At 39.7% G+C, this 15,393-nt stretch overlaps 1 protein-coding gene across 1 annotated transcript; it reads left to right on the top strand.

Moving 5' to 3' along the window:
• The first annotated feature begins 6,946 nt into the window (after positions 1-6,946).
• LOC131879089 (C-signal-like) lies at positions 6,947-8,692 on the top strand. The gene is made up of 4 exons (XM_059225299.1): positions 6,947-7,224; positions 7,289-7,464; positions 7,612-7,845; positions 8,348-8,692. The coding sequence occupies exons 1-4, from the start codon at positions 7,138-7,140 to the stop codon at positions 8,592-8,594; spliced, it is 744 nt and encodes a 247-aa protein (XP_059081282.1). The 5' UTR covers positions 6,947-7,137; the 3' UTR covers positions 8,595-8,692.
• The last annotated feature ends 6,701 nt before the right edge of the window (positions 8,693-15,393 follow it).

Genomic DNA, 15,393 nt, shown 5'->3' with positions numbered 1-15,393 from the left:
TAGTCGACGACGTTTCCACCCAGTATTGCATCATTGCTTATTTAGGGTCTGATTGTAGGAAAGCACAAAATAAGTAATCACATGGCCTCTAATCTCAATGCTAGGCCTCAATTATCCTTTTATCAGAGTATCAAATGGGCTACGACGTGTCAAGTAAAAACATATTCGTACATACTCAAACAACCTAAGCTTCTGAGGTTTTCCCCAAGTCTTCGAGTTGAAGATAAACTCGCACTGCTGTTTTAACTCCTTTATGTTTAACGAATATTATAGCGGACGAGTTGAGATTTGATCCTTGGACAGTTTCGAAATCCAAGGGCAAGAGAGAGGGAGATAGAGAGAGAAAAAGATTTAATCTGCCCAGGAATGTATTTTAAAAGCGAAACCAACCTTAGGAAAATGGTCACTTGTTGTTGTTCCCTTCACCGCGTTCTCTCTCTCTCCCCTCATAGATCGGTTCAAGAGCTCGTCTCACTTTTAATTCAACCCCATGGCAAAAACATTGGTTTCCAATCACTGAAAAACAACCCCAGCCCATTCTCGACAAAAACCCTCATCCTAGGTTTTTATTTTGAACCATAAGTTTCTCACTTATCTTCTGTAGAGGTGTTTGATTTTTTGTTGTATATGAGATCTCGACCCACAAAACACACCTAATCATGTTTGGTCAAGGTCCGATAATCCTCAACAAACATCGACTTGGAAGTAATAAAACATATTTAAATGTCACATCCATTGGCGCTATGGCAAGAGTGTGAATATCTTCTGGTTCAGCAACGGTTATTGGTCATTGAAGGTGTAATGGAGCATAAACGTAATGGAATTCCTATGGCTCTCTTATGGACGTTGTACTACGTACGTACTTTTCCTAAGAAGTCGTCGTTTGGCATGTCTGAAAGGAACCAATTGTTGGTGCCTAAAGAGCCAAAGCCAGAAACCGAGGGAAAAAAAAGCCAACTTGGTCTTCCATTTAACAACCGTAATGCATCCATCCTAAGACGAAGAAACGCTTGGGCACGCTAGGTTTTTAACGTTTTTGGGGCTCGCTTTGCCGTGCTTCTCACTTGGCTCCTCCGCCCGCGACACCCCCCCCCCTTCCATTCCCCCCTATGGCTATGTAGCATAAGAAAACCGAAACAGCCATCTCGTCAAGCCAAACTGAGCAAACCACTCTTTTACCTTCTGCACTACTCTACCATTACGACTTTCGGTGCTGTTCCTTGGAGACTCCGAGACCTGGAGTGTTCACCATCAACTTATAGGTAGGTAGGTTCATGGTTGGTACTTGGTAGTAGTTGGTACGGCTACCTGGCTGATCCAGGTCCGTGTCAATAAAGGGGCTTTTTACATTGAAAAGGGACCCTCGGGCCAAGCTTGTAACCTACGAGATCATAGACTCATACAAGGAAAGTATAGATGACTCAAACTCGTTGAGAGCGTCATGCGTGTCAATGACGTACTTGAACGTAAAGCATGAGTGAGATATTTCGGGAGGGAATGATTTTTTTCTTCAATTGATAAGAAGATGATTTGATTTACTGGGTAGATTTCTCATCTGCGTCTTTTCCTCTCGTGTTGGAATTTCAGGTCATACTTTTAATAGCGAAACGGGCTGAAAAAAGGCGGGCTGACATGGCATGCCAAGCCAGAATGAGCGTCCATCCAAATTCTTGCAACGAAACCGAAAAAAGCCATCACTTCTCAAAAGCTCCGTTTAAATAACGTTTACACTACTATATCGTTGTTTAATCAGTGGAACCTTTCCTTGTTGGCCCGATTCTTCGTTCTTATTTATACCAAATGTGTTTAGAACGGCAAACCGTCTGTCTAAGTGATTGATTGATTTAATTCGAAAATATAAATAACCTGGTAAAATACCGACAGTTTTTAACTGACCAAGAGTTTTTGCAACTTTTAGACTATGAAGTAGAAACATGGCTGAATAATATTACAATATTACAAATAAAAAGATCCGATTCAATCTAGATTATGTAATCTCAGCGCCAGGATTTTATGAGCAACATAGAATTAGGTTTTAAATTCAGTTTTAACACCATCATTCACATCAAAGAAAATAGAAATCGAAAGATAAAGAAATGAGAAGTTGAGCAGTGCGTAATTTTGATCCTGACATACGGTATACAGTAATAACGGACAATTCTTTTCTTCATGAAAATGAGTCGTCTGGTCATACATTTGCTCATTCATTCGCGTTTTGTTAATAGACTCTTAGTCATGTCAATTCATACATACAAACAAACAAACTGCCACATAAGTGAAAAAGAATGACTGTACTCTCTGCCGCTTTAGAGCTCTATTGCTCTGAGGAAAGAACCTCTTCTTTTTTTCCCCGAAGATGACGAGCCCTGCCAAGAGAGGAATGGCATCTTCACCCACAAAGCAAGGGAAAGAAGAGGTCATGCACGGGTTAGAAGTGAAACTTTATTACTCATTGAATTCAAGCGAAAAAAAAATCACTGACCTCCCGCTTCAACCCTCCTGCTCTCACAGTCAGTCAGTCCCTTTTTGCCTTTGCTATACGTGAATTTGGTTGGCTCCAGAGTTTAGCTTTGACCCGTCTTGACAACTCATCGTTGTATGGAAATGAACCCAAATCCGCGCATTCTAACAACGACCTCGAGTGTTCCATTTGTTCCCAATTGCCCACTGTTCGTGGCCACCCTTCTCAAGGCTACCTGAATTAGATATGAGTTTGACGTGTTCAAATTACCGCTCTTCATTCCTAAGTTATCGGGATCATGTGAAAAATTGAACATGTGCCAAAAAGGACAAACGTGTTCGTTGGAGCTGTTGTTGTGGTACTACTAGCAAGAATAGTAGTAGTACATAGTAGAAGTAGAAGTCAACAATCATCAGAGGGTAGTTTACTACGAGTCGTTGTACGTAGTAAGTAGTAACAGACTAGTAACAGGAAAGGGAGTGCGGAGTGCGTGTATTCTGGCACAGACCAATAACTCGTTGGATGTTGACAAATATTGCATACAAAAATGGTCTAAGGGTACAATTGTTGCTGCTCTTACTCTTCTCCACCAGGTTTCAAGAACAATCAGTGTTCAAGCTTGGATCAAATTTGATCCACATTAATTTGGACCCAATTCACCGCGGTTACCAACGGAAAGACAAAAAATGACTCGCCATTCGATTGGATTTGGAACTAAAGTTGGGATTGGAGCAGATATTGCTGCAAGCCGAAGTTGTGTCCATAAGCAAGAACGTCTTTGACTTTTATTCCTTAAAAAAACTGATAGCACGTTAGTTTTTCTGTCATGTTTTAAAAAATAGTGTTCATCCAATTTAGAAAAATAGCATGCCATTAGCATCAGGTGTGAAAACGTCTCTTTCGCTTTGGCTCTACGCCCATGCACTTTCAGAAAAAAAACATATACACCTTTCTGGCAAAGGCCAGTAGAGCAAGTGAAAAAAAACGAAATCCTCAGCGCTTAGTGGAACAACAACAGCAGCAACAACAACTGCGTTCAAATCGTTCAAGTTCACTCCAAGCGATCGAAGGAGATGAAGGCCGAAAACTCGAGGACGTTACAAGCATTACACACTTGATGGAGGTTGAGCTGCTACAACGTGTACGTTCACAGACACTGAGAAAGAGAGAATCAAACCGATGACTAATCCTTGGCGCCATCTTCTTCCACGTTCCAGCCGGGCCAAAAACTGATCCCTCATATGACATTAGTTTCAAAACCTTGGTCTTTTAAAAAGACAACATATGATAGCTTCATAAGACTGGTCTCTTAAGTTAATGGTTCATAGGATAGGAAATGGATTGAAATCAAGTTACGTCGACATCTTTCCGATGGGCATGTCCTCCTTATGGCGACAAAAGATGTCACCAGTTCAAAGGTGATGTAAGTTTCTGATTCATAAGCTAGTGTCCAAATTGCGAGCTCGGGATTGAGATCCGCTCAAATATACGATACATTGTGACTTAATGCTGGATGAATGCAAGCTTATCCAAGAGAAACAAGGATCAGGATTAGCTTGTGTCTTCTGGATAAAACTCGCTTCATAAGCTCTAAAAACGCCGGTAAACTGAAGCTGGCTGAGTTTAAAAGAGAACGATACAACGTGGTCAAAATTGATGGCTTAGTTGTTGACTATAAAACTTCAGGTTCAAAAATAATCATATGTTTAGCGCTTTGAGAAAGGTCATCGAGTTCCATACCCATTTGCCAGGAGCTCAAGCAATCTACTGTACAGTCTCACGTTTCTCTGCAATAAATGTGGATTAGTCTGCTATATCAACGGATGTGTTGAAGAACATGGCAGTTCAGAAGGACCATGTTACATTCTGGGATTGAATGTGTTGCACCACGATAATTGTGAGCAATCCCATGCTAACTTAAATGTAGGCTATTCCCTTTACGAAATGTCAAAAAAAGTTCTTACGGGTGAGGTCCCATGGGGAGTCAAACTAAACAATTCAAAAGATAAGTCTACCAAGCAAAAAATCTATTTATCAATTTGTGAGCAAATCAATCATCATTATTTCCTATTTTGTAGGTAGTGTTGGCTTGGACGAAGGACTCGATTCCTGAGTTGTTTATTGGCACGTGGATCAAATATTTATAAAAGCGGTCGTGGCAAAAAAAACCTGAACACCTAAAAGTGCCAGAGCAGAAAGAATTCGAATGCGATCTTGGGAGTGTTTGCAAATGGAAGAATGGTAGAATTTGCTAGATCGACACTTCATAACAATAAATATCACCGGTCATGGGTTGTCTGTTCTGCTCCCGTTTGCTTGCTTTCCTCTGTGTTTTTAAGACCACGAGGTTAGAATATGCAGGTACGTGCACTGAGCCTTCACTAAAATAAATAAAGAGTTACAAGGATATGTCAGCTTTAGATGAGACTAAGCCTATACCTTTGGAACAAAACAAATACTGTCGAAATTTTAGCTTATCACTTGATTTAAAATCAGCACTTAACATAAACAAAAGATATTAACACATTAATGAACTTGACCAAAATTGAGCACAAGCTTAGAAATCAGGAGAGGTGGTCAAAATCATGCAGTGATGGCTACATGAAAATGGGATCTTTGGCCTGCTCTTGGTCACCTACTTAACTTTTGACAACATGGCTTTCTTTGAACCAGGAGGACTCCAACGAAGATGACCAAAGATGACATTCCTATCAAATGTGGCTGATCAATTTTAGAGACATCATGACAGAGGCTGGTATATCATCTGGGATGGTTCACAGTATCCTACATGTCAATCTGATCCCTTTATAGAGGTCTACTGGCAAAAGCAAGGGTGGCTGGCTCAATGATCTACCACAAGAAATTGTGAATCAGCTTTCAAGGGGTTTGCAAACCTTGTTGACCTTAATGGTAGTAGGTGAAGAAGGCTCAATCTTTTTTCTTGACAAGAACAATCAAGTTTGATAGAAAAGAATCAAAAGGTGATTCCGCAATCTCAGATTTTAGAAATATTATTTTATTCCAAAAATATTATTGGCTCAGTCTTTTCTTTACTTGGTCTTTCTTTGCGTTATGAGAGTTATGGACTAAAGTACAACAATGTCCATTTCTAGTAACTTAAGATCATCTAAATACTTAGTGGATTGTTGCCAAGATTTGCTCAATATTAGAATAAGGGAATGTGGGTGGGATCCGTAAAAATAATCCGGGATGGGAGTCTTATGATACAAGAAAGTTGAAAGATGAATGTTCTTGGCATACTTTTTATGGAAAAAAAATTAGTCAACACGAAAATTATTTCTCAGCGCAATATTGAGTACAGATCTTTGAATAAATATTTAAGTTTTAGCAGAATTTTCAAAGCTGAGCCCTTGTAATAATATAACTTCATCTTTCAGATATATTCGATTTCCTTAGATTATTTTCTGACTATCTACAAAATTCCAGCGCATTATCTTGTACATACACTGAATAAACTCACCCCATTAAGCAACTAAACCTGTTGCTAATAACCCCACAAAGTTCATTTGGAAAAGAAAAACACACAATTAGCAGGATTACTACGGCTATGGAGGCATACTACAACTTTGATCTAAGCTTTCATCCAGTTTCCATGAAGGTCGCACGAACTAAGCATCGAATTACGAATCCATTGCTTTAATTACAACGGAGTATCGAATATCAAGGATAGTGTAATGAACTCTTATCATACATGTGGCTTGACATTTATTTTAAGATTACACCATTGCTAACTTATAACGTAATCAACCTTTTGAGCAGAAAGCTATACTATAATTAAGACAGGCGACATATTTCAATTGCTTCGCCATAAATAGTCCTTGTATCGTTTAGAGGGTTGACCATATAATCAAGGGAAATTTATTGTTCATAAAGTGGGCCAATATTCATGGCTTTCGTGCATGCAAACCACCCCATTACAAAAAGAGACCCCTGGATTGAGTAAGCTTTCTTCTCAAGTAGAATTTCAGTTTTGCTAGCTGCATCTCTGAATTTCCAAGAACTGGACAAGTGAACATCGAGCAACTAGCTCGTCTTGGAAATGGCTTGAAAGGTCTCATTAAAGCACATGGTTGGAGGTAGCTTGTATCTGGAAGCTTCATGAACTACTAAATGGACCTTTGCGCCACAGGAAATGCCACACATCCTACGAGAGTCGTTGCCACTTTCCACCTGACATTGCTTGGCGTAATACAATAAAGATCCCGGCTTTGCTACCCCCCGACACCAACAGATTTTCTTTTCATTCAATCATTCTTGTACCTTAATTAGTGTATATTTTCATGTTCATAAGGGGGAATGACATCATTTCCAGGAAAATATGATCACTCTCACCTTTGGGCAAATGACTCAGAAAGGCAGGTTGCGTGTTTATTCGAAATGTTCCGTTAAGAGACAGGTCATTCAGACTTGAGATTACTTATCTTACAACTTAAATTAGTCCTTTTTTGTTCTATACCTGAATCAATTGCCCTTTTTCAACACAAACGTATCTCAAATGAATTCATATGTCCTTCAAACGATCACACGCAAGCAGATACCCACTATTTCATAAGCCTGAATTTATCCCAAAGTTACCTGGGTTGTTGTGGATGTTGCTGGTGTGTCTGCACAAGAGAATTGTGTTCCAGTTCTAGCATATAACTTAGTGCTGAAACATGTCTGTCAAACATGTCTTAATTACGGGATGCTCCCGGGGAATTGGTCTTGGATTGGTCAAATCGTTCCATGACAAGGGTTTTAAGGTGTGTACTCTTTTTTGAGCCAAACCAACTCAGTATTTTTCATGAGCGAATTTGATTGTTATAGGTGATTGCCACCTGTCGGAATCCAGGCCAAGCACCGGCTCTTCAAGAATTGATAAAGGAGCTAAATCTGGAACCCCCTATTGCATTGGACGTGTCGAATGACGAAGGCATTCAATCCGTTTTCACCCAGGTCAAGGAAAAATACAAATCCATAGAAGTGTTGGTGAACAATGCAGGTAATCTTCAACTTCGACTCGAATGCAAAACTTGATGAATTATTCCCTAGAAATAGCCCAATTTTAATTATTGGCGGTTATTGTTAGTGCATGAAACTGTGCCATATTCGAGTACTCTAAATTAATCCCATCTGTTCTACCCTATTGGCATTTCAACTTCCAACCATCCGGATGATCCTCCCGGACAATTGGATCGAAAGGAAATGGATAAGGTTCTTTCCGTCAACGTCAGTTCTGTTGGGATGTTGACGCAATCCTTCCTGCCCATCATCAGAGGATCAGATGGATCACCTGGAAAAGTGATCTATATATCGTCACTCTTGGGCAGCATCCAGCTGAATACGCCCAAAGAGACTAACTTTTACATGTCCACATCTTACAGGTACTCTATGAGACTTCATGTGCAGGCATTTGTGGGGCCGCTGTTGATTCTGAAGTTAGAATCGGCTCCCATTTGGCTTAGAACCTTTGTGATCATACAAATGTTTCATACGCTATCTTTTTCTGTCAAGAATGAAATGAAATGGGAACCATGGGAACTGAGTGGTCTAAAATACCCGATAGAGGCACGGCATGGAGGGCGTGGGTTCGAATCCCACCTTTAGAGGAAATGCAAATCAAAGTGACATGGTTGAAATTGGTAACGAAGAAGATGAAAGCTAGTACCGCCACTTTCAAACACTTATCAAGTACTTTGGTGTCTACATGCCTTTTATTTTACATATAGATCTCAAAATACTTCAAGAATTGAAAAAGGATATCGAATCGTAGAAAAACTACATGTATGGACAATAACCATTCGACAGTTGAGGGCCCACCTATGCTTTGAAAATACTTGTGCTGTTAACATAACGCATGATCCGAACCATTTCCTTCTTTCGTAGGTGTAGCAAGGCCGCTTTGAACCAACTGGTGAAGTGCTTTTCATTGGTCCAGGATCAGGAGAATATGGTTCATCACTTGGCGGTTCATCCTGGTCATGTTCAAACTGACATGGGCGGCTCTCGCGGACGAAAAGCCCCCCTTCAAGTTGAAGATGTAACACCAAAAATTGCCAGTTTGGTTGATTACTTGAATCAGGAGACGAATGGGCAATTCGTCGATTATGAGTCTAAAATCTTGCCCTATTGAATGACAAGCCGTGGAGGGCTTCAATGACATTCTTGATGAATAAGGGCAAGTTTTTTGTGCATCAAAAATAAAACGGAGTGACAAATTCCAAAATCATATTGATTCGTCAAATTTTCCTTTAAACCTATCTGTCTCTCTTAGATCATTGGCTGAACAGAGAAGGAAGTCTGAACGTCGACTGATGCATGAATAAATGTTGCCTTTTCCTGATTTTAGCCCAAACATGCTAAAATGTATCACAATGACATTTGCGAGAGCCCATTCTTGGGGATTCCCCATTGGTAAGAACCTGGGGATTGAGCGGAAGGATTGCGAAGGATGATTTTAAGAGAAAAAGAATGACTAGACGCATAGATAACGGCTTGTCGGAAGAAGTGATATAGCGAGATACAAAGTGCAATTGAATTAATTATAATGTCGATGATGCATCGGCAAAAATGGAAGCGTTTTCGTCACTCTCTGGCCCCTGAAGATTAGATTCGTTAGGGGTCAGGAGTGTTTTACTGTTATCAATTCATTTTTATCTTTTGAAACAGCAATATTCTTTGAATTCAAGTAAAAGTCAAAAGTTATGTACCCAAGTTTAGAATTAGCACCCAAAATGAAATCATTTTGGCCTAGTTCCAAGGATTGTGGTTTTTAAGAATGCTTTTCACTTCTACCACATCGTTCCCTGTGCACTTCGAAATGTACTCAATTATGAAAGTTAAACGATTTTCTCTTATTTGGGAACAATTCCGATTGTAAAATCAGTTAGTTGAGAAAAAAGAATGAGGGATAGATATTGCTGCACAAATGGTTGGGCTCCAGACCCCAAAAGGCTACATTTGAGGTAAACGTTATTCTCCACCGATTAGTTGGCGGTGCTACTTTTTTAAACTTAACCTAACCTAATCAAACCTACCCGAACCTTACCTAACCTAACCCAACACGATATCAATAACCCTTAAACTCTCTCTGTAAACCTTATGAAATTTTGACACAAATATAAAAACGAGCACCCCCAACTAATCGGTGGAGAATAACGTTTATCTACATTTGATAGATTGGGCCAAATTGGTTTGTTTTCAGAAAGAACCCCCAAAAAACTGGGACGGAAGATAAAATCAGAATTCACGAAACACCTTAGAATGTCTTTAATATGACGAGATACGCGTACTGCCTACAAGGTGTAAAGAAATAAAGGGCCTCCTAAGATCTTTTTGACCAGGTTTCAGCCCGCTCAAAGGTTTGTTTGATATTGAAACCCAGGCTTTCATTAATAGGAACTGTTGAAAACATAGTGCCATATCACAAATGATTTAAAATGAGCCTAAAGGCGATTGGCAATCCTCCCATCGTTTGCCATGAAGACCAATGTTCGAAAGTTCAACTGAGTGCAATCTTAAGGTCATAATCAAAGGTAAAGGACTACTAAAGGCCTAGGGAAGTGCGTGAGCCTTTTGGTATCCATGCTCGAACCATTGGTAAGTGGAAAACTTCATACAATAACTGCAAAAGCCTTCAGAAGAAACTGGACCGAGGGCGGAAATCTGTTATTACAAGAGTGATTCTTCGGATGGCCAAACATTAGGGAACATTATTTAGAATAAAGTTGGATCTTTCATGGTATGGTGGTAGGTTTTATAATTGTGCCTTCAGGTGAAACTGTGCGACTCAATATAATCCAGCAATTCTTTGAGGGTGGGGGAAGACTTTTCAGAAGGCAAGTCGGGAGGCGGCCCTTAATTTACCCTGTATAGCTAGAGTGACATGACTTGAAATCAATTAATATCTCAATCTTTATACCTTGACAAGAAGCTAATTTGAAAATATTCATCTTTTAAGGATCAGGTGTTTGAGTGCTATTCGCTTTTTTGCTTGTTTTTTTTCAGGGGCTCTCTTTGTCGCTAGAGAGAATATTAATAATCCCCAGTACTATCAAAATGAAAGGCAATAATTCGTCAATTTATAACTTTGTAATCTTTACATTATATTTAGTGTGCAAACTAATTTGAGTTGCCAGACAGATTCAGTCCTTGAATATATGGTTGATCAGGAATGCTATCTAAAACTTTGTCCAAGTCTGACTTGAAAGATGCAACCGGATCAACAAGGCCTACGTATTCCTTACGAATATTAGAGAGAAACAAAAAGCAAAAAGCAAAAAGCAAATCAAAACATGAAGGGTAAATCATTGAGGTAAGTGCTTAAAAGGGGGGTAAGCACTCTAGAAATATAGAAAATAAGATTGAAAGTTTTCAAAAATCGTAATATTCTTAAATGTTGCCTTTTCTGGCAACAAAAAAAACCTCAATTCAGTTTTAGAATCTTAAGAAATAATTGGTCTTTAATACTGTATAACTTTCAACATTTTTTACTTTGAACTAAGCTTTTCACACGAAGGGTTAGGCATAAGCATGATTGTGATCTTGATTATAACCCTCAATTATCCACGGGTTCAACTGGCTTTTGAATTCTATTTAGAATGGTTGTTCGATACAATTGAAAAGTTTAAGAGCTTTCCTCCAACGTTACTGTTGTATCCTTAGGGTCTTCCTTTCAAATTGGAGCATCTTTGATTTGCAACAAAGAATGATTGTGCATATTTGATAAAAAAAAAAAGTAGTAGTGGGTCATAAATGTCCAGCCATTTTGGGCTGGTTTTTGAAAATATGTACGTACATGAATGCCTCATTGACGTATTTCCACGGTTTACTGATATAACTACAAACGTTAAAGGAGGATCTAGGATGAATGGGTAAATCAAAGGGCTCAAAATCAGCGAATAGTCAGGTATATTGAGCCAAACCATGTTCTGGCCAGTATTCTCATTCGTCATTACAGACCACGTTCAAGGGCAGCCACTTATTGTCAGACCAATTTCCAAGACGATGAAGGCAAAATTTGTCCTGGAAGAAGTTTGACAGCAATTACAAATGGACGATGTCTTTCCGAATGCTATTAAAAACCGACACGAAACGCAGAGGTTTGAACGTAATGGTCGAAAATGACTCTATTTTGACTTCAAGACAAAAGGTTCAGATTCGTGCTCGTTCATGTAGATTTGGATCCCTGTCCTTGACTCAAATACCAATGCGGATGGATATTGTATCTCATTCAAATCGGAGTTTTTCCTCTTCAATTGGAGGATGTGAGTAATCAAGTCATTCTGGTACATGGAAAAATAATGTGTGAAAGAAATCCTTAATGACACGTGACAGCCTTGGCAATAAGAAGTTTTGGTGGTCAATTTTTCTAATGTGTTCCTTGTACACTCACTCCATCCTTCCGTTCGGAAGACAACTTACAGAACAGTTGAATAAAGCACTCAATCAGATATCAAATCAATGATTTGCTTTAGAAACACCTGCGTTGATCAAAATGAAAGATGAAAAATGATTTCCTGTTCACAGCAATCGCTAGTTGTTAAATTCACAAATAGTTTGTACTGCGGTCCATCGCTGTTTTTTGCACGATGGTGATAGTTCTTTTGTATTAAGAGGGTAAGTTTAATAAAGACAAATGAATAGTATGGATCTTATGAGGAAAATTCTCACTTTTGTGAAATCGGTTACACCACAATGTTTCACGTGAATGTGTATTAGTCAATGATTGAACAAAATGCAATAACCGTAGAAAATGATTGCCTGAAGGCTCTGAGAACTATTAGTATTATGTGAGTGAAACACTGTGTGTCCAATCAAAAACGAATGCTCAATTTAATGAATGATACATGTGACTATTAACCCTGTAACTTAGCCGAACCAAGTGTATATTACGTTCTTTCGAGAGATCAATATCTAAAGACTTATTGAATACTTTCAAAGGCCCTTCCTTCATTTCTTATCTCGTCGGAAAGATGACTCATTCCTCGTATTGTAAAAATACTTTGGAGTGCTGAAATTTGTGAGAGCACATGTTTCATGTCTGGGCGTCAACTTCCTCTTTGTAAGAAACACCCTCATTTCTCTTCAAGGGTAATTATAGGTTTTGATCTCTACACTTGGAATAAACAATAGTAGCAAGCACTCGTATATCATAATAGGACAGTCTAGACCGGAATCGCGAAATGAGCTCAATTTGCCGCAGTGGTGAAATGCATTTCGGTTAATGTCATCCGCCACTTCTCATTTGCTTTAAGACTACAAATATACGACCAGTTTTTCTTCGAACTACACAATCTTGTACCTTACATTGGTTGAACAAGGAACAATGTATCTTTAGTATTTACCACCAACAACACAATTTTGTGTTCTATTACAATTCCCGTTGGAACCGCGGGAGTAATTCCAGAAAAACTCAGTTCCTTCCTCAATTTGATTGTGGCCACTTTCAAGATCGATAAAGAGCCAATGCCATCAATGCAAAAGAATTTGGTTTTAAGTCCTCCTATTGACCTTTAACCTTGTCAAGCGAAACCAACGAACATCGAGTGGGATCCTCAACCAATTCTTTAGGATATCCTGAAGGATTCTCAAGACAGAAGGAAATCTCGCAAGTCATGTTTGGGTGCATTTTCTGGCATCAGAATGAAGGATACGTGTAGCACTCGTAGTAGTACTGGTAGTAGTAGAAGTAGTAGAGCAATAGTATAGCGTGCCAATTGTGAAAATGATTTCAAACCACCAACTCCTTCCTGGTATGGAAGATCAAAGTATCCATCAAACCAGGGGATCTGACCCTCAAATCATCTTAATTGCGGCCTTAACAAGGTCCAGGTCCTTGTTAGAATTGACTTGCACATTGACCTCTTAAACTATGAGCGAGATTCTCAGTTGGCCATGAAAACGAAACGCTCAACTTTTATGGCCATTCATGCTTAGACTTGAAAACTTGATTGAAGCATCTTGACTTTGAGCTGTCTGCACCTGAATAATTAAGCCCCTTCCTGAATGATTCACCGCATTCATAGACTACTCTGATAATGGAATCCAACGAGGATTATATCATTTATCTTTGAATTTGAATGACAAAAGTAACTTCTTCGAATCAGACCCTGGAAAGCACAAATTAACCGAGCAATCATACAATATGATCTTCACTAACATCATGACTTCAATCGTGAGAACAACAGCACAAGAGAGGTGCCACTTTCTAAATACAGTAGTGTTTGGTAAATGTGAATTGCTGTCCAATTCGACGCACGAAATTGCGTCAATTACGGAAAGTAATTAACTACGCCCTCTTTTACAAAGGCAATACGAAAAGTTCGTGTATGACATCCAGCAGCTTTAACAATGACAAACTAGCCTGGGACCAAGTAGTGGCACAATACAGTGTATGGCTCTTCAATTGCGATTTACAAGAGCATTGTACATGACCAGTCAAACTGGGGTTGTTCGGTGATGATTTATCATGTTTGAAATTGCCACATTCACGAAGGCCAGCCACGTGAGTGTGAACTGGCTCGTAAATCCCAAGACAGTCATGAATCTCATGATTACCACTCGCATCACCACAACTGATTTTTGGGAACACTAACAGTTTGGTTGCCTTTGGCTCGTGACTGATCTGTTTCTCGATCAATTGGCCCACCTTCGGTTCAAAATCCAATCTCGAGCTTCTCTCTCTCTCTCCGCTTTTTGGCGATGAGATTCCGGATCGACGGGATCCGGGGATTTCCCGCCTTTGAGAGTCGGAATCGTTTCGGATTGCCAAGAATGAGAGTGAATCATGGAATCCCTGAGATGGAAATGTTCTCAAGAGAATTGCGTGATGATTAGACTTGAAAAGATGGAGTCCGATCGATGGAAGCTCCAGGCAACAAGTGGCTAGTAGTGGCCGGATTCGAGCATTACCAAATTAGTCGACCTCTTAGGGTCTGAATCTAATTTGCCAATGACAACAGAGGTGAAGCCATAAATTGAGTTTGATTGTAATCTCAAATTATTCATTCCATCAACTCTGGCGCAAATGAACCAATAGTGATTTGACACAATCGGTGCATTACTAATGTCGGGCCAAGACACTTTGGCTCGGAACCACCGTCCGTTGACTCCGATGGCTCGCAGGTATGTAGTAGGTAATCAAGATCCTGGCCGTTGTTGTTGTCATCATGATGACTCATGTTGCCGGGTTCGACGGCTGACCTTGCACTTTCGGCTTGGGATGTGGATGTGGTGGCCCTTCATCTTGAGCCTCTAGAGAACTGACCCGAAATCGAGTGAATAGGAGTTCTTCGGAACAAGTCATCCGTCTATCCTTTGGGTCGGCGTATCGGTCTTTGATAGGCCCAATGGAGATCGAGCAATATGTTGCCGGGTGTTGTTGTTTGGTGGAAGCGTAAAATGTCAGAAATAAATTCTGGGAAAGGGCAGCCAACACATTTATGTGAATCATCTCAAAGAGAACAGGAATTACCTGCTATTGTTATATAAGCTTGGATTTATTACACCTGTGAGGGTAAAAGAGCAATTATTAATGTTACGGGAAGTGTGGTGCCCAGTTGTTTTTGGCCAGTATTTTCGCCTGGCATTTTGACTCATATGCTTCTTACCATTTAAAACGATGAAAGTTGACAATACGGGAAATGAAATCGGTTTCGAACTCCCGCATGAAATGTCCTGTTTGTCCAATAAACATTAGAAAAGAGGAAGTGAAATCCATTTCAATTTCGATAAACTTCCCCTGGTTCCGTTGGATTAACGAAAAAGTCCGCCAACCTTTTTGCAACTGGCATTCCAATTGCCAATGCTTAGAATAGCAACAAGATATTAGGATTGGACTGATAAGATCTGGTGCGACTCGAAAAACTGGATGAGTCCCGAGGACCGATCTATTTCACGTCCTTGGTTAGCTTGGTCAGGACCAAATCTGG

Source organism: Tigriopus californicus, chromosome 1 (assembly GCF_007210705.1).
Source record: "Tigriopus californicus strain San Diego chromosome 1, Tcal_SD_v2.1, whole genome shotgun sequence".
Taxonomy (NCBI): Eukaryota; Metazoa; Arthropoda; class Copepoda; order Harpacticoida; family Harpacticidae; genus Tigriopus; species Tigriopus californicus.
The sequence above is the reverse complement of the archived record's forward strand: the minus strand, read 5'-3'. Positions and strand labels throughout refer to the sequence as shown.

Excerpts from the sequence above, each read along its gene's own strand:
- LOC131879089 (XM_059225299.1), top strand. The coding sequence starts at position 7,138 with ATGTCTGTCAAACATGTCTTAATTACGGGATGCTCCCGGGGAATTGGT. Across the intron at positions 7,465-7,611 it reads GTGTTGGTGAACAATGCAGG|CATTTCAACTTCCAACCATC; the intron begins TAATCTTCAACT and ends CTACCCTATTGG. Across the intron at positions 7,846-8,347 it reads TACATGTCCACATCTTACAG|GTGTAGCAAGGCCGCTTTGA; the intron begins GTACTCTATGAG and ends CTTCTTTCGTAG.